Source organism: Zeus faber, assembly GCF_960531495.2.
Source record: "Zeus faber genome assembly, chromosome: 1".
In the NCBI taxonomy this organism is placed as follows: domain Eukaryota; kingdom Metazoa; phylum Chordata; class Actinopteri; order Zeiformes; family Zeidae; genus Zeus; species Zeus faber.
In genome coordinates, this window is record NC_137193.1 from 5,947,692 (window position 1) to 5,968,002 (window position 20,311).

General features: G+C 45.2%; 1 protein-coding gene across 1 annotated transcript in view; it reads left to right on the forward strand.

Annotated features, from left to right (window-relative positions):
- Positions 1-1,031: 1,031 nt before the first annotated feature.
- Positions 1,032-20,311, forward strand: part of LOC307246524 (CCR4-NOT transcription complex subunit 3-like) — a gene marked incomplete at its 3' end in the record, with an annotated part of 55,423 nt that continues 36,143 nt past the window's right edge. Inside the window, exons 1-4 of the mRNA XM_080022467.1 lie at positions 1,032-1,149; positions 14,149-14,211; positions 18,571-18,638; positions 20,124-20,198. Coding sequence (XP_079878593.1) covers positions 14,187-14,211; positions 18,571-18,638; positions 20,124-20,198 — 168 coding nt within the window. The 5' untranslated portion in view covers positions 1,032-1,149; positions 14,149-14,186. The remainder of the gene's footprint in view (positions 1,150-14,148; positions 14,212-18,570; positions 18,639-20,123; positions 20,199-20,311) is intronic.

The following is a 20,311-nucleotide window of genomic DNA, read 5'->3' on the forward strand; positions in this document are numbered from 1 at the left end:
TTTCCTGCTGTCTCCGGACACACCTTCCCCCTTTTCTACTTCTTCTTGAGCCGACAGTAGCACAGTTTCCGCTGGCACCCTGTTGGCCAGCGGCGGTCGTTGTTAACCCGGGTCTCGACCGATCCGGTATCCTGACGCAACCCTCTCTATTCATCCGGGCTTGGGACCGGAAGTAATGATACACTGGCTTGTGGCTAGATTGTGTGTTTTTAAACATATAAAATAACGAATTAAATTAAAAAAATAGAAATAATAATAATAATAGAAATAAATAGAATAAAAAATAATTTAACTTAGTGAAAGGTGTCATGTATGTTATTGCTGCTGCAACACTGGAATTTCTTTCCCTTTGGGGATTAATATCGTACCTTCATCTTTATTGTATCCATCTTAAAACTTAAAAGTGGATGTTAAATGTGAAGTAAAGGCACAAGTAGCCTTGTGCATTGCTATTCAGAGGAGGAGTTTCCGCTCCCGGCACAGAGGGGAGTCATTGTAGGAGGCTGTTGGGTGGGCAGGAAAAATATAGATATTGATATTGATGTATAATATCGTTCAAATATACAAACGTAATATAATAATTGATGTAATTTATATCTATGTTTTCTTTTTCATGTTTTATAAACACATTTCCCCTCTTTGCCCCCCTGCGTGTATTACATGTTGTTCATTCATTGCATTTCCTTGAACAGAAACAGTGATAAGAGATCAAGTAAACTAAAGCATGGCGGCTCGCCCTCCAGCCGCGCTCCGCCAACAGGGGGCGCTGTGTTGCGACGCGGGCACAATGAACCGCACGTTCACCAAGCCGAGCGCTGTGACCCTTCACCTCTCGGAACCGTCCAATCACGGCGGGGCTCTTGCGGAAGTAGTAAACCCGTCTCGGCTCCGCGACGGCGACTCTGACCAATGGCGGGAGCGGAACGCGGCAGCGCGGGCCAATGGCGTGGAGGCGGAGGCGGGTCTCCGGCGGGTCTGGGCATCGGAGGAGGAGGAGTTCCTGGCGGCCATCTTGGATGTGCGGGCTGATTGTTTAGCGAAAAGAATTAATGGAGAAAAGGGCGAAATAGCCGTTTATCCTGAGGAAGAACCGGGTTCACCAGCGCGGGGCCCCCCCGGGAGAAGAGACGACGACGCGGTGGGATCCAGGTGAATGGAGGCTGGGGGCCAAACAGGGTTACTGTGTGTGTGTGTTTGTTGTCCCTCTCCCGAACTGAGTCCACAGCAGGAGCCGCAGGTCCAGGTTCACTGGGGAAGTTGGAGGTTTCCGTGGGGGGGGGGAGCATCCCTCTGTGCCGGGCTCCGGGCTCCGGCCCCCGGGCTCCGGGCTCCGGAGTTGTGGAAGTGCGGAGACCCGGCTGTTCGCGGATAATGCGTTGTTTATACTTAGTGGTGTCGTGTATTGCTTGTTTCAAGTCTTAAGGTTGAAATCTCCCCCCAAAAATTCAGCTCAGCAATGCATACAGCTGAATGTATTATTCTTTTGTTTGCTTTATTTACATGTATAATCTGTTGTTAATAATCTTTCGGTTCATTTGCATTTGACCATGTCTTTCTTTTTTTGTTTTTTTTGCTTCCCATCGATACTCCACTCGAGCAGTCCGTGCTGCTTTGTTTATAAACACCAGCCACCGCTGCGCTCGGACCGGGACGCTTGAAACGCCAGCGGGGCTCCGGCAGGAGCCTGGTGCAGCCTGAGCTCCGCATCTGGTGCCAAAGTTTAGTTGAACGCGGTCCGCGCTCGGCCCGGCGGTCGGTCGCACCCGCGCGGGGGGGGGCGGGGGGGGCAGCGAGGACGGCGGCGCCCAGGCAGAGGACCCTTCACCCCGGGGCTTGTCGGTGCGGGGTGGACGCGTGTTTACCAAGCAGCTGCAACACAGCAGGCGCGTTGTGACGCTTTGGCGGTGGACGTGTGAAGAAAAGTATTGGGTGAAATGCAGCCTGTGTTGGATAGCATGCATGCACGGTTGGATAAAGTGTGTGTGTGTGTGTGTGACGTTGGATCAACATGTTCCCACCCAAATAGCTGGACCCATTTTGAGCCAATGTTAATAAATGTTGCAATAAATTAGATTGTGAATGAGGCCAGTTTCCATCGGTTGGGTTCAGCCAAACTAACTCTCTACCTGACGGGTTATGCTCCAATGTTTGTAGTCAATAGGTGCTCTTCTGCAATAGGTGGACGTGTATTGTTACGGTTTTCTTTTAATACTATGCCGACAGGCATAAAATAAACACAGTTGATTTAATTGGCAATTGCTAAACATAATTATTTGTATTGCAATTAATCAGCAACTACAAAGTTGTGATTGTGACTGCCCTAATCACAGTCATCACAGTTGAGTTTACACCACGTCTAATTGTCACAATGATGCTTATACAACGATCAGCCACAACATTAAAACCACTGAAAGGTGAAGTGAATGACATTGTTCATCTGGTTCCAATGGCACCTGCCGAGGGGTGGGATATATTATTATTATTATTATATATATATATATATATATATATATATATATATATATATATATATATATATATATATATATATATATATATATATACATGAGGCAGCAAGTGAAGAGTGGGTTGTTGAAGTTGATGTGTTGAAGCAGCGTAAGGATCTGAGCCACTTTGACAAGGAGCACATTGTGATGCTGGACGACTGGGTCTGAGCATCTCCACAAGCACAGGTCTTGTGGCTGTTCCCGCTGTGCAGTGGTTACTAGCTACCAAAAGTGCTCCAAGAAGGGACGACCGGTGAACCGGCGACAGGGTCATGGGGCCCAAGGCTCATTGGTGCACGTGGGGAGTGAGGTCTAACCCGTCTGGTTCGACCCCACAGAAGAACTACTGTAGCACTAATTGGTGAAAAAGTTAATGCTGCTATGATAGGAAGGTGTACGGACATACACAACCTTGGGACCTGGCATTCATGTGGATGTTACTTTGACACATACCACCTACCTAAAAATTGTTGCAAACAAAGTACACCATGTCATGGCAACTGAATTCCCTGATGGCAGTGGCCTCTTTCAGCGGGATAATGTGCCCTGCCACGCTGCAAAAATTGTTCAGTAAATAGTTTGAGGTACATGAAAAAGAGTTCAAGGTGTTGACTTGGCCTCCAAATTCCCCAGATTTCAACAGATGGAGCATCTGTGGGATGAGCTGGAACAACAAGCCCGATCCATGGGGGCCCCACCTCCCAACTTCTAGGACTTAAAGGATCTGCTGCTAACGTCCTGGTGCCAGATACCACAGGACACCTTCAGAGTCTGGTGGAGTCCATAGGTGTTTTCGGACCAAACGGTTCTCTGGACTACCCGAGGAGAACTAGGAACTGGGGAGGTCCCCCGAGAACTAGATACCTTCAAGGGATTTTTTTTCCGGTTGCATTTGCACCGACAGTAGGAACTCTGAAGTGAACTCGGAAGTGACATAAGCCAATGGGGTTTCAGCACGAGTGCACATGTTGTATTTAGTCCGTAAACTTTTAACTAATTTACTCTTTTTCAGTCCACCAAAATCTGAACAAATTTGAGGTGAGAAATAAGTGATCCAGTTGCTTCACTCGTATTAGATCTACAAGGCCCCATTTAAAAGTTTGTTCAGATTTTCGTAACGCAAGGGCTTGCATCGGGACAGAGCACATTGATTTTTTTGTTTAGTTTAATTAATGTCAGAAAATAATTATAAAATAAATGAACTAAATACATCAACAATAAAAAAAAAACGCCTGGAGTGATGCAACTCCTCAGTGCTCGAGGGGGCGAGCGAGGTGCACGGGAAAGGCAGCGCGCGGCGTGTAGCCAGCGGCCCCGGGAAACAGCGAGGTCTGGGCGGAGAGGCGCTGTTTTTTATTTTATGTAGTAATTTATTTTTAACGCAACTGTTTGAAATGTTTCAGAAATAAATTGTGTGTAAATAAAGACTGCTTTACACAGGTCTTGAATTACGCCGGTGCTGCGTTGGATCGCTGCCGACCAATCACCGTGCACTTACGTCGCTGAAGGTTCCACTTGAGCTGGAAAGTCCCTGCCCTGAAGTGGGGGCTAAAAAAGTCCCTCAAAACGGCGTTCTAAGAACAATGATCGTTCCTAGTTCTGGCAGTGCGGTCACAAAAAAGGGGAGGGTTCCTCCAAAAGTTCTTAGAACTATGAAAAAGTACCTGCGCTGCGAAAACGCCTCATACCTCGACGGGTCACAGCTGTTTTTGTGGTACGAGCGGGACCTTTTAAAATTGGTTAATCACAAAAAACTCTCATGGTTATATAAAGTACGATTATATTTTCAGTGTAGCCCCTGCTAGTTTTTCAGACAACACACCTTCTAATTATCATTTACAAGATATTTTTGTGTTGTGGTTATGGCGACGGGGACATGACAATTTCTGTTTTTGTGGATCCTTTGGTGATGACGGTGAGAATGTGATGGAAAATGACCAGTGACGGCCAGTAGAGGATGGGAGTCTCCCCTGGAGTGAACCCCTAGACAGCCTCAAAGTCGCGTTCCTCTGCGGTGGAACGCTGAGACATGTCCCGTTCAGCGGCCCGGGCCCAAACCTGATTATTGCCCCCTGCAGGGGGTCGACGGTGACAACTGAGCGCTCGCCCTGCGGTGCTCGGGCTGAGATTGCCTGTTGTCAGCTAATAGAAGGCAACACGATGCGGTTCTATGATGCCGTTTTTTTTTACGCCGTCTGCGATAAAGTGTGCCCTCAAATGGAACGTGAAGACATCAGTGTCCTTGTCAGACACGACTAAAAGTAGCACCGTGCACAATTGACACTGTTCCAGGACACAAAATTACCAGAATTTGTCTGTAGGGTTTGTTGAAAGTGTTCCAAATACCTCGGCAATACATTTTTTGAATGACCTGTATTGTGCTGCCAGTTTTTTTTTATCATTGAATATCGGACATTCAGTGGATGCTGTGTTGATCTGCGGCTGGGCAATATATTGATATAATATCTATATTGTGATGTCATCCTTTTCATACATCTTTTTACATCGTTGTCTTTTGACTTCTCAGTGCATTTCACCATGTAAACGCTATTATATTACACAATCCCCCTTTAATATGTCTGTATCGATCAAACATACTTTTCTTACTTCAGGAGGCCTCCTACCATCATTTGAATGAGTTAATCTTATGTGCTGCTGGGTTGATAAACTCAATCCTAATGATGTGTAAAATGTGTTGTACCCGCTTGCTTTTGGCCGGCGATTAAAGGCGACATTCTTTTCATAACCAGTGCAGAACAATAGCCCAAATAGAAGTTCACTTAAGTTTTCAGACACAGTTAAAAAACGGATTACCATTGCATAAAGTATTTGACCCTCATATAATTTTCCATTTTTGCTTGAACGACACATGAACTGCTCAGAAAATTTCTGTCTTTTTTACATTGTCAAGTCAAGCCGTGGTGCAACCATAAACAAAACCATGGCAGCAAAACAAGTTTGACTTTGACAGTGTGACTGTATTTTGGTTTTAACCCAAATTACAAAAGGGAAAGCCATTGGCGGAAGACTCTCAAATCCCGGCCCTCATGTCCAAGACGCAGCATTTAAATGCACATGCTAACCGGTTGTATAGCCCAGGGGCCCGTGGCAGGGAGGGCCCCCGTCATCTCCCAAAAAACAACAACCATGCTAAAGCAATGTCCCTTCAGAATTAGAATTACGGGCCTTTGATTTTTTGGTAGTTTGTATTTTAGATCAAATTATGGTGGCTTGTCTGTGGCACAAAGACTTGGCTGTGGATGCTGTGTGTTGGCTGGCGGGCCACCAGGACCTGCCAGCGTTGGTCTGGCTGGCAAGGAGAAGTGACTTGTGCTTCCTTGTCTGACATGATTCACGTGTTTTACAATTCCATGGCGCTTCCACTTTCCCCCAGCATGGTGGCTGCTGCTGGTATAGTTGTAGACAAATACCATTTTCACAACAAATTAGGGGGTTGACCCGATTTCTTTTACACCCAGGTCTAAAAAAGAAGCAATTTACACCTTTCCCATTGTCAGGAGAAATTAGCTTATTTTTTATTTTTATTAAATTTTTTTTCCCTGGCACTTTCCTGGTGTTTGACATCATGAACACGTCGGAAAAGGGGCGTGTCATGGTTACAGTGTGATTGGGAGCAAAACATTAGAGGAGACAGCACCCTTACCAAGCAATGACATGACACTGTAAAATTTGGAAAAAAAAAATATATATAGTATTTTGATCCATTCAACAGAATGGGATCGCTCATGAAAGACCCAACACGACAGTAGAAGCAACATGGAGCACCAGCAGCGCCATGCTACCGGTGCGGATCCGCGTACGGATACTCCGTGTTGCCTTTGCGGGGGAGTCTGGTGGGGAGTCTGCCGGGGAGTCTGGGGGTTCTTTGCTGCGGTCCCCACACACACAACAATTCACGGTCCCCCATGCGGGGGGGAAAAAGTCAGTAACATCCGATTCTGATTTTGGATTCTAAATGGGAGATGAGGGGATGAAGTGATACACGGATATTCCTGTCTATTTATGCCAGCGTCCGGAATTCCAACAGGCATCGCATCGCGCAGGTAAAGGGGCCAAAATTGGTGGGTCGACCCGGCTGTCCTGTTCACACCAGAGCCGTCTGGAGGGCGAGCCGATTAAAACCCGTGTCTATTGCAGAGTCATTTGACCCGGGACTAAAACCCGGGTTTTTCCCTTTCCCACTGATGACAAATGCCGGATGTTCGAGGCGAGCGGAAAGGGGTAAAAGACAAAGACCCCGACACCTCTGCCTCAACTGATACTGATCAGATGTTCTTTCCTTTCTCCAACTAGTGTTCTTTTTATGAGCTATTTTTATTGACGCTCTTTGCTTAAGATGGCCGTTTAAACGTAGCATCCTCAAACTGCTAAAGAAACGCTTGACTACCTTGGAGCAGGGGTTCCCAACCTTTTTATTGTCGCAGACCGGACGGCAGCTCACAAAATGCTTGGGAGGGGGTTAGAGTGACTGTTCACAGACAGGGGAAAGGTGACGGGGTGGCCCGACCGTTATGCACGGAGGGAAATAAATACATTAAATGCATCTACAATAAAAGAGAATTCGGGTCATGCAAAAAAAAATACCCCTGTGTTTCGAGAATGAACTGAGAAATCCGCCCGAGAATTCGGCACCGGCGAGCAGATTTGTGTAAATTTAATACAAAATATATACGTTACTGCTCTTGATGTTATGGCGGTTGTTTGTCTGATATCTGAAAGTTTTTGGCTGGTATCCGCCCGTCATGATACACAGTATCAGATCGGTTGTCATCTCTAAAAATGACGCTTGTTGCTTTGCATCTTGCTCACATTATTTGATGCTATCTACTCCACACGTCAAAATAACATCACTGACAATAGTCAACAGATATTATCTTTATCTAAATGGATGTGTGACTCATCTTGGTAATATTGGTGAATTTTATGTCAAAATATACAATTCATCTGAATCGCATAGATCCACAGAATGTGGGATGGGGAACTCATTATGAACCTTAGAGTCTTCAAACACACCATCGCTCTGAGGCCTTGTTTACCACACCAGGGACCCGGTACGAGCCGTCCCTGTGTTACTTCTGCGTTATCAGTCCCATCAAAGTGCAACGTGTCTAGCCTTGCAGCATGTCCTTGGTTCAAACCCGATGATCGGCCCTTTCTCTACAAAGTTTGCATGTTCTCCTACTCGACGTGTTATTACATGCACACTCCTGCTACTGCCCTTGACCAAGGCATTAGCACTGGAGTCCCTGGGTGCTGTGCTGTGGCTGAAATAGTGGGTATAGTATAATATAACTTAAACCACACACAGTCTGCATTAATCACTTGTAATCAGCCACCAATGTGCCAGCAAGTTGTGAAGCTCAGCTCTATTTTAGTCCTGAGCATGGCTGTCACAATTATTACATAAAAGACTAATCCTAATATTTTGAGCGGATTGCAATCATTTTGCATAACTTTTCCTATAATAACACATTTTAGGGGAACACTGAGCCGATGTTATAAATGTTCAGACAAATAGAATGTGCATTTGGCTTGTTTCATCTCTTGGTTTGAGGGGAAATTAACAAACATTTCCAATGTTCAATGCCAATAAATGGCTGTTCTTCATGCAGTAGATGTGTGTTAATACACTATCATTGGCTGTTACTGTGATGCTACAGTTGTTTTAATTAATCGTCAACTAGAATTTCAGGATTGTCCCAACCCTAATCCCTGAATTTCTCCTTCTCAGTAGTTTAAACTCTTTTTGTCCCTGTGGGCTGGCAGATTCGCGCTGCGCTGATTTAATCTGTTTGTTTCGGACGCTCCCAGACTTCTCGTTTCCTTGCAGTCTTGCATATTTAATTTGCCTCGCAGCAGCAACGAGAGTGTGATTCATCCTTTTAAATAAGTTTAAATTTTTAAATTTAAACTTAAATTAAGACAAGTTCATTACCCACGGAAGCTACATTAGGCTGCTAAATCAATGTTGCTAGTGTGGAGCCTAAATAGCCTTTGATCGAGCTGCTGACAGATTGAATGATACTAAATTGAGACCGCTTAATTCTTTCCAAGCCATTTAATATGTCATTCAGCTCACAGGGAACATTCACATTAAAAGATACAGGGTTATGATAAAGGCCTGGGCCATATACACTGATCAGCCACAGCACTAAAACCACCTGCCTTATATCGTGTAGGTCCCCCTCGTGCCGCCAAAACACCTCTGACCCGCCCAACAATGTTTACGTAGGTGCTACGTGTCAAAGTAACATCCACATGAACGCCAGGACCCAAGGTTTCCAGCACAACATTGTTCAGAGCATCACCCTGCCTCCGCCGGCTTTCCTTCTTCCCATAATGCATCCTGGTGCCAACTCTTCCCCAGGTAAACGACGCACACACACCCGCCCATCCACATGATGTAGAAGAAAAGATGAATCATCGTCAACGGTCCACCTTCTTCCATCGCTCCATGGTCCAGTTGTGACGCTCACGTGTCCATTGTAGGTGCTTTCAGGGGTGGACAGGGGTCAGCATGGACACTGTGAGCGCTCCCATACCCAGCAAGCTGCCATGCACTGTGTGTTCTACACCTTTCTATCATAGCAACATTCACTGTTTCACCAATTAGTGTTACAGTAGTTCTTCTGTGGGATCCAACCAGACGGGTTGGACCTCGCTCCCCACGTCCACCAATGAGCCTTGGGCCCCATGACCCTGTCGCCGGTTCACCGGTCGTCCCTCCTTGGAGCACTTTTGGTAGCTAGTAACCACTGCAGAGCGGGAACAGCCACAAGACCTGTGCTTGTGGAGATGCTCAGACCCAGTCGTCCAGCATCACAATGTGCTCCTTGTCAAAGTGGCTCAGATCCTTACGCTTGCCCATTTTCCTGCTTCCAACTAGGCCTGTCACGATAAATTACTTTATCTACTTATTGTAAGATATGTGGGCATGACCTTGATAATCTTTCTGACCTTGATAATTGCTTGTTGTATTTATATGCCTGTTTGTTTACATAACAATGTCACCAACATTTTAGCCAACATGATGCCAGAATAAACTGCACGGTTTCTGCTACCATTAAAAGACTTGGGCGCAGCGCCTAAAGCGTTTTTTCACAACTGCGCGGAGCGATGCGGCTGCTCAACCTGTCAACCCTGTCAACGTTACAATACCTAAACAGTACCTTCACAGCAGAAGAATCATCTGAAACTGCGATCTCCTGCTTATCTTTTGGAGTTTTCACACTGGCTACGAGCATAGTTCCTGGCTGCAGTGTCACTTCCTGCAGGTGCTGCGGTCAAGTCACGTGGAAATTTATGATCAAAACGACTTGCTGCTTTCTGCTCCGAGTTACATCAATCTGTTTTATTAATATCAATAACTACTCTACTTATATTTCAACTTATGGAAAAATATATTTGGTAATGGCTTTGAACAAAAGTGCCCGCTTAATGATTTAATGTCAGAATATTTTTAAGAATTTAAAGTTCATCGCTATTTGACGGGGTGTACTTGCATTATTAGTTGATCATATTATCATTATATCAGTGGCAAAAATCGTCTTAAAATCACAATGATATCGTTTATTGCAATTATTTCTGGGTCAATATGTCGTCAAACAAAAGTAGTTATCGTGACAGACCTGCTTCAACACACAAACTTCAAGAACTGTTCACCTGCTGCCTAATATATCCCTCATATAATAATAATAATAATAATAATGATAGAAATAACAGTATAAAATAATAATAATATATAACAGTATATAATAATAATAATAATAATATATCAGCATAATAATAATAATATATAACAGTAAATAATAATGATATATAACAGTTAATAATAATATATAACAGTATATAATAATGATAATATATAACAGTTAATAATACTATATAACAGTATATAATAATAATAATATATAACAGTAAATAATAATAATATATAACAGTAAATAATAATATATAACAGTATATAATAATAGTAATAATAATTATAGTAATATATAACAGTATATAATAATAACAATAATATATAACAGTATATAATAATAATAATATATAACAGTTTATTTAATATTAATAATATATAACAATTTATATAATCATAATATAAAAAAAGCTTGTAATAATATATATACCACCCCTTGACAATGCCATTGGAACCAGATGATCGATTTCATTCACTTCACCTGTCACTGATTTTAATGTTGTGGCTGATCGGTGTATATTGTTAATATAGATATTGTGATATGAGACTAGATGACAGTAAAGTAATCCAGTTTCCTGAGCTTCATAGACTGTTCTAGATCTTCTGATCAATGGTCATAACATTCACAATACTAATGATTTATTGTGTGTAAATCTTATGAAAGCACGAAGATATACTCTACATACCATACAGATAAAAAAAAAAAGTCATATTTCGATTTTGTCTTGTTTGCTGGGTTTTTTTGGTTTGTTTTTTTTGTGCGTATTTCTATGTGCCCCACACACGCTTAATGTTTTTTAGACTGTTAAGCATGCTTTTCTACGCTACTATTTGTTTTATATATTTTTTCCACTGCTATGCACCAACTGCACCAAGACAAATTCCAGATTCTGATTCTGAGCTAGTTTCGCTGTTTATTTTTTCGTCGTGGCACACGTCTGATCATTCTTCCCAGGTGTAGTGGTCGTAGTCCTTCAGAGGCTCAAATTAGTCACCGGCTTTTGGGTTTTTCATTTATTGTTGTATAATGACTTTCGAGGGGTGTCTGTGATGATGGCTGCTGCGAGGTGCGCTGCGTCACCTCCTTAATGAGGTGGCGTTTTCTGTCGGAGTCAGCCCGGCCCGGCGGTGAGAGACAACAAACTGCCCTCCGCAGCCAGTTTAGGATGAAACGAAAGCGGCTTTATTCACAGCTTTTCATCCTGCGCTACCCACCAGGGCCCCGCCCGCCGCACGGCGCGGATAATTTGTCATTAAGACCAACAGGGTGAGAATGTTATGCTGCCTGCTGGTATTCTGTTCCGCGCTTTTCTATTTGCCTTCCTCACCCCGTGCTGTTCCACTTATGGTGTCCTTTCCTTTTTGCTCCTTTTTCTCCACCTCTTCTTTTCAATTGCTCTTTTTAAATCGTATTTCTGATTTTGCTCCGCCAGGCCGTACCCTTTAGGGGCTGAACCAATACCATTTTTTTTTTTTTTTTTTTTTTATGGACCGAGTACAAGTACCTCTTTGGTACTCGCTGCCGCTGTGAATAGTGAAATTCAAAGTTTCGGTGATGGTGAGCTTGAGGCCCTGTGTGTTTACTCTCCTCCGCATTTGAGAACATGAGCACAGTGTTCAGACCTCCGGTACCAGCGTCGCTGTCTGCTCGTCCCTCATTCTGTTTCATTCACTCTTCTTTTTATTTCTCTCTCTCTCTCTCTCTCTCTCTCTCTCTCTCTCTCTCTCTCTCTCTCTCTCTCTCTCTCTCTCTCTCTCTCTCTCCTCTCTCTCTCTCTCTCACTCTCTCTCTCTCTCTCTCTCTCCTCTCTCTCTCATCTCTCTCTCTCTCTCTCTCTCTCTCTCTCTCTCTCTCTCTCTCTCTCTCTCTCTCTCTCTCCTGCCCCTGACAGACTGGAAACCTTCTGTGCCACTCGCTTCAGTGCCGCTACATTATTTAATAGAAGCGCGAAGATGTAATAAGCTATCGAGGCCAAAGCGTGCTGAGTTCTGCTCCTGGTGTCAAGCGTTGTGGCAGGAGCCGGTTCTGAGCTAATGTGAAAACCCTGTAGCTTCAATTTAGTACACGGAGCCCTTCTCAGTGTTGGGGTGGAGGGAGGGAGGGAGGGGGATAGAGACGGCGGACTGAAGAAGAGAGTGGGAGGGGGATGAAGAGGGTGAGAGGAGGGGAGAGACAGATTATGGGGGAGACACAGCGAGAGAGAATTAAAGAGGGGAAGGGACAGGGACGGAGGAAGAGAGGGAGAAACGGAAGATTGGCGAGAGCCAGAAAGTGCCAAACAAGTTGGGGGGGGAGGGATGAGGGAGGGTGCAATATGGGACAGGGGGAGAAAGACAGGAGATGGGGAGGAAGGTAGATGACGAGAGGGAGAGAGGCTACAGATGGGGGAGAGAGAGGATGTGAGATGGAGAAAGATGGAAGTTTGAGAGTGTATGAGGAAGGAGGCTGATCAGCCTGGTTCTCTGCGTCTGAACGTCATGAAAAAGTAACTGTGGAGCTGGCGGGCGGAGTGGCAGCGAGCTTTAAGGACCTTGCCGAGGGCGCAAAGGGAAGAAGGATTTTTAATTTTGGTTGGGGGGAGGGGGGGGGGCTGACTCTTATGCAGAGTGAACCCATGCCTTCTGTGAAGTTTGTTTTCCCAAAATACACCTTGCATCCAAAACTCCTGTCAGAGTGCTGTGGAGCAAAAATGAGAAGATTAAGACCTCCACCTGGAACACTGATTATGTCTGTCATTATGTGCAGTGTGATGTTTCCAGTTTGTATTTGTCCTCTGCAGCTCCCGTAGTGGCTTTCCCATTTTATGTTCTATATTTTAAATTCTGTATTCTATATTTTATATTCTCTATTTCATATTCTATATTCTCTATTTAATATTTTATATTCTATTTTCTATTTTGTATTTTATATTTCGTATGTTATATTTTATATTTTATAATTTATATTCTATTTTGTATTTTTTATTTTATATTTTATATTCTGTATTTTATATTCTATATTTTATATTCTATATTTTGTATTTTATATTTTGTATTTTCTATATTTTATATTCTATATTTTGTATTTTATATTTTGTATTCCATATTTTTTATTTTATATTCTAGAGCTTGAAACGTCTTGATCTTCTTGCTCTCCCGTTGTCCCTGTCGATTTGTCGTTTGTCGTCATTTGAGTGAGAACTACAATTTAAGTTGAATATTTTTGCGTCCAATAATTTGCATCGTTACATCTGTCGCTAATTACCGTCAACGCTGATCACTGAAGTCACTGTTCATCGCAGTTGGGATGGGTTGTCACGGTTACCAGGGATACGAATCCTTTGTCCCCTGAATCTGTTTCCGGGATAGTGCCAAGTCTGACCTTTTTTGTGAAGTATAATATTTCTAACTTGTGTTATTATTTGCTTGCTCTGCTTCAAGCGGAGATGTAATGATGTGAAATTTCACAGTACGGTATCTACCGACCCCCTGCTTGTCCTCCGTCACCACATCCATAAACCTCCTCTTTCCCTTCCACTCTCCTCTTGCCTGGGTATTACTTTGTCTCCCTTTGTTTTCCATATATTCAGTTAATAAATAGTTGGTATTAAAGAAAAACACAACGTTGAAGCCTCTGACGCGGCGCAGCGCGGGAAGGCGCTTGTCGGCCCCTCGGCATCAGGGCGGCGCCACCTTTGTTTGCGCTCTCCCATGCGCGCGCGAGTAACGTAGAGCGCCGCGTCGTAAAATATTGCCGTAAAGCGTTTCTGCTGCTGATTTGCGAACGCGCCGCTTGCGAGAGTACCCAGATGCAGACAAAATGGGGAAATGACCTACAGTACACCCACACGTTTTGCCATTAACACTGTTCCACGTCTCCCAAATCCTAATATTGTTTTTTTTTTTTGTTTGTCTTTTTCTGCATTTCTGTGACTCCTGCAGTGAAGGAAGGCATGAAGACATCATCCTAGTCATCAGTCATGGCCGATAAAAGAAAACTTCAAGGTGAGTCCGTCCTGTCCTCGCCCGGCCAAGCCAGGCGGTATTTGCAGATGCTTTTGAAAGGGGTTGCTTTTGGGAGAGGCGCACCCCATGAGATGACGGGGACTGTGAGTCGCTTTAGTTTGCCTTTGACGACGCCTGGTGCCTGTGAATCCCGCGCGCCTGGTGATCCAAGATGAAACCATCAAGAGGCGGGGCTGAGCCCGGGCTGCTCCCGCTGTCTAGGGACAAAATTTCAGCCGCTTTCTTCTTCTTCACTTTTTCTTTTACTGAGCCTCTATCGAAACAAATACAATGTTTTTATTTATTTATTTGTTTGTTTGTTTTTAACAACTGGTAAGTTTTAAATGTGCTATATTCATTGCACTTCTTCTCAAGATGCTCAGACGGCTCGAACAAACACTGCACTACCCTACAGGAAGGAGGACCTCGGCAACCACAAAAAAGTACAAGGAATATTATGAGTTTGATATAGTAAATTAATATATAATATTGATATAATAAATTCACATTTTGCACTTAAAGTGCAAAATGTGAATGTTTAAAGCAAAAATATATGCTTTACTTCCCGTTAAGTTATGTCACAAAAGCATTTCTGTTCAGATTTGTCAGAGCATTGTATCAGAGTCATTGAAGCCAACTCAAAAGGCCGTGTCTTTGTTTGCTTGTTGTCCCTAATGTGTCTCAATGCACACTCTGCACCGGAGCAGAACAAGATGCCAGTTTGGATTTTGTGGTGTTTCTGAATAGAGATAATGAGTGAAATCTGAGTTTACTTGCGATGTCGGTGATTAAACGAGAGGTTTCACTTATTTTCAAGCAGCGAATTATTCCTCTGCTTAAAACTCAGCTTTTACTCGACACTAACACAATGACACCACCCCTTTTGGGCTGGTGCGGGACTGTAGCGGTGGATCGGTGGGTGAAATCCATGCAAAAAACAATTGTACCACTTGACGAAGTTACCAAATGGTTTTTAGGGGTCTAAGCCGACGGCATGAACACTCATCGAGCGGCTCCTCGCCGGCGTGTCGTCCACAGCATCCAAATCACTGTGGCGTGGTTACGGTTTTCATCAACTCCCTTATGTTTGAAGGATAGCCTGAGCTCGCCGCTGGTCGCCTCCGCCCGTCCCTTCTACTTTCGTCTTTACTGGCCGCTCGCTTGCTGCCGCAAAATTCCAAATTTTACATCACGCCGATATCATTGCCGCCGTTGACGGGGAGCGGCGGAGAAGAGCTGCGCCGTGCCCAACGCTAAATACATATACAAGCACTTGTTTTCTCTGGAGAAGCGGGGAACCTTAATGCCGGGTCACGGAGAGCAGATGCGCCAGCCAACTGGGGAGTCGCGCGTGGGAGTCCAGGTGACGTGCGGAGAGGAATCGCCCGTTCACGGCGCGAACAGTGGCTTGCACCGGGCCAGGCGCCAGTGAGGAAATATATACGTCGGATTTAACCAAAAGAGGAGTTTTTAATGTATTTTGGGATTCTCAGCGTGAGAAATGCCAGCTGTGGCGTGTGAGTGCTGTGCGAGAGGAGACTTGGCAACCCTGTGTTACTATTGCTTGGGGGGGGGGGGGCCTCATTAGCCAACGTCAGCCTCATTGGCTGCTGTGTTCTCCAGAAACCCATTTCTACTTCCTGATGGGATGCTAGTAGGGTGTTGCTGTGCAGTATGGGCAGATTGGACAGTAGATGGGTAGATTCACGTGCTGAGGAGCGCTTACTATCGAATACAATTTCCAGAACTTTTATCGTCGTCATTCAGGTTGATTTTTATCACGTTGGATCTCTTCTGAGGTGTGGTGTAGGGGACCGCTCCATCGGTAGAATCAAAGCCCCCCTCGTAAACTGACGCAGGCGGCGGAGATGGGAGCAGAGGATCCGGGCCCCGCGGCCGCGGCAAACGCGCTCTGCGAGATTTTATGGCAGTGTTTTGACGGGAATCCGCTCTGAGGATTCTCCGCTGACACCCTCTTATCCCCGCTCCCTTTTTTTTTTTTTTGTTTTGCTACCAAGCGCCTGTCATATCAAAATGCAACCCCCCCCGTTGGAGATAGATATATATATATATATATATATATATATATATATATATATATATATAGATATATATATATATATATATAAATAAAACAGGAAAAGGGAATTCTCATGACGGGGAAAAGATGGCGTGCGGCGATGTCAGCAGCCGGCTCTGTCAAGCTGTGATGTTTTATTACAGGGGAGCGAGGCCCGTGCTGCTGCCAAGAATAACACGTCAGTCACCGTGTCCCACATGCAGGTCTGTTTAAGGCCCGATTAAAGCCAGAGTTTGTTCGGGCGACTGGTCAGAGCCGTGCTCCCCTCCTTGTCCTCCCTCTCTCCCCAGCTGAAGCTGGGCAAGATAACAATTTTGACATAATCATACGACACCGGATATCCTCGTGGACGTCCGGAATATCCTGAAATCGCCAAATCTTGCGTTATCCCACTGGGAAAGGCTGTATGACCGCAAGGCTGTATGACCGCAAGGCCGTCCAATGTTTTACTTCCCCGGTCCGGTGAGGTTTGTTTTAATTAACGGGCCAGCCTCATGCCGCCTTTGTTGTGGGCCTCACCAAACACACCCCATGGTTTTTAAAGGTGGGGTTGAGATGCCTGGGGTGGAGGCGGAGTGACAGGGCGGCAGAGCAGTACAGTCAATTCGGTCTTAAATAGACGGGTGACCTCGTCCGCAAGAGTTGGAAGGGCCGGCGGCCGGGACGCGGCAACATCCAGTTCGGCTCACCAGCGAGGCCCGGGCGGGCGCGGCAAAGCCGACCGCGCCCGAGTCCAGGCTGCACTAACAACTCGCAGGGAGTAAGGGTGGGGGTGGGAATTATTTGGCCAATTTTCAAAAAAATGTCCCCCGCGTCTGGTCAAGAGGAGCCTCAAGCGGCAGTGCTGATGTGTTTGCTGGGGGGGGGGGGCTCTTATGGCTTCTTTTTTTTTTTTGTCCGGCCGCTCCCCGGCTCTTCACATCCCTCCGGCTGTTCTCCCCCGATCCCTCCCCCTCCTCGCAGCCGTCCTCCCTCCCCCTCCTTCAGCCTCCTCTGTTTGCTAGGCCGTCCACCTGTCTCCCACAGCCCAACCCCAAATCTCTCTTTAGGAAAAACTTTAGGGGAGGGGAAAAAAAACACAAAAAAACGCTGGCGAGACGTTGAATAGTTGACGCCGGAGGCTTGCAGACGCCATTAGCGAATGAGCTGCGTGTTTGATTAATATGATGTCAAATGGATTGATAGCGCGCACGTGTAATAGTTTGGCAACGCATCACCTTCAAGAAGGAGAGGCTTTTTTTGGACGTCGAACATTGAAAGATAAAAGTTGTGGTCGACCTCTTTGTTTTCTTTAAACCCAACTGATGAAATGCACCTGCTTGGCATTGCTGCAACACTTCTCTAAAGATTGGCTGAAGATTCCCTTTTAAATTTGGGTGGAAACGTGATCGGAGGAGGAAACCGGCTCACGAGATGAGGCAGTGGGCTCAAATTATGTTGATCGGCTACTTTTCTGTTTTGCTCTGATTACTGACACGCATGCACACACACACACACACACACACACACACACACACACACACACACACACACACAGGCACGCCTTTCCTGCACTATTTCACGTGGCTTTGCATTTTTTACTCGGTTTTAGGGTGACACATTAATGGAAGGCAATTCACACACACACACACACACACACACACACACACACATACATACACACACAGCCTTTCCAGCTCTTTGGGCATGCATGTTTGATGAGCTGCCAGCAGCATGTCGTTAACCTGGTGTTGATGCTTTACACCCGTTGTGTGTGTTTGCATCGGTACAAAGGGATGTATGTCTTTTCGTTGCTCAGCTGTCCTTGTTTTGCGTGCTTGTTTGAAAAATGTATATAATAATGAAAAATGTGCACGGTGTTATCGTGCCTGCTTTTGTTTTGCTTAAGTGTCGTCCCCCCCCTCCCCTTCAAAAAGGGCAACACAGCTAGAAAGAAAAGAAGAGAAAAAAAAAAAAAGCTTGGGGTGGATCTATGTATTTTTTATTATATTTTGTTCATATATTCTGTGAAAAAACAAATTTCCAAATCATATTTACTTACAGATACTGCATACTGCATAGATATACTGCCCTACTATCTGAATACTAACAATGGAAAACAAATAAAAAGGTCATATTAAAAAATAAAAAAGGGGGGGAAAAACCCTTTTGGACGCACCCTGCAATTCCTCTGAGGACCCTGAGGGGGCCACGGACCCCATTTTCGGAACCCTTAAACTTACACGTATCATGATTTTTGTCTCCCATCCCCATCTCTCTCTGTCTCCACCCCCCCCCAGGTGAAATAGATCGATGTTTGAAAAAAGTGTCGGAAGGAGTAGAACAATTTGAAGACATTTGGCAGAAGGTAAGACAGGACCGTCGTCTCGCCGCTAGAACCGGGTTCGGGGGTCAGTTTGGGGAGCACGGCGACGTGGCTGCGGTTTGGCTGTCACGCACGCTTCCTCTGTCTCCGCTCCCGCGTGCGTCCCGAGCCGAGCCCTGAAATCGGAGCCGCCCTGCGGCACCGTCGCGGGCGGGTTGATCCCCGGTCGAACGCGAGCTCGGGCCGCACCGGGCGCCACTCGCGTTGTGCTCTTTCTTTTTTTTTTTTTTTTTTTTTTTTTTTTTTTTCTCTCGGCCAATTGGATGAAGGGACTGTGGTGGGCGGCGATGGGCCTGCGGATGAGGCCGTCCCTGCGCTTCGGTTCCTCTTTCAGTGCAGGCCCGAGCAAAGTTTGGTATTTGAACAGACGCTGTGACGCTCGCACGCGGCCGTCCTTTCTGATCCAGCGAGTTCAGGTTGCAGCAGCAAACGTCGAATATGATCTTAAAAACAACCACCTGATGACAGTATACACCGTATATACCAAAATACTTTCAAATGGCCCCCGTACCAGCACAAGTATGCAAATATAACGACACGATGATTAGAAAAGCTTCACCTGATGACTACACTTTAATGGAGACGTGTTTTGTGATCATCATATTATAACCTCCAAACTACATTGCGCTATGTATCCACACCTAAGGGACACCGCTACTGACCATAAACATGAAAAGAAGAGAAAAACACAACGTTCAGACGAGATGCTGTGACAAATTTTCACCTGCCCAAAAACGTACTCTGTGATTTTCTTTTTTTTTTCTTTTTTTTTTTGTCTGTATGGCGCAGCCCTACTTGAGTGTTGTGCTAAAGCCCCTTTCCCTGCGGTGACATCACTCTGAGCTTCCACATTTCTCAACCTGCCCCATTTTCTGCCACGCCCCGGGCTGAGAGTCAAGCCACGGCGACTGAAGTGTCCCCTCGCCGATTCCAAGGCCCTCCGGGCTTTGTTCTGAAAGCCGTTTTGTTTTTATGTATTTTTTTTTTTACTAATTATAAATCAACCAGCGTTCCAATTGTTTCTAGGGTTTGTTAAGTTCACCCTGCGTGCAGAGCCCTGTGTGCAGCTAAGAGAGAGACAACAGCACAGTCCTCTAACTCTGTCGCAGGAGCCCGTTAACTGGAGGCTCTTCAGGCTGGGGCCTGGCGTGGCCGTCTCTCCGCCGCTGGTGTTTAGATGGGCGGGAATGGATGAAACTGAAAAGTGCATTCGTGCCCCGTGGACTGGAAAGGCCGCTATATCAAACGCAGCCCATTCAGCGTTTAAAAAGCACAACAATAAAACGTCCTGTACCTTTTTTTTTTTTTTAGGTTACAGGTAACGGTTATTTTCCAATAATGGGCCCTGGCGAGATGTTGAATAATTGAACCCAGTCGTTTCCTCGCTGGAGTATTTTCCTCCGATGGAGCTGCTCTGCTCTGGCTGGCATCAGCTCGTTTTTAAGGTTTTCTTCATTCTCCACGCAGCTTCACAATGCAGCCAATGCCAACCAGAAGGAGAAATATGAAGCAGATCTCAAGAAGGAGATTAAAAAGCTACAGGTGAGTGAAGATGGAGCCCCGTGCCCTAAAATACAGCTCCACCAAAGAGATATTCAATGGTTTATCTAAATGAGTTCTTATCAGTTCCGTTAAATGATCATCCATTGAATTGG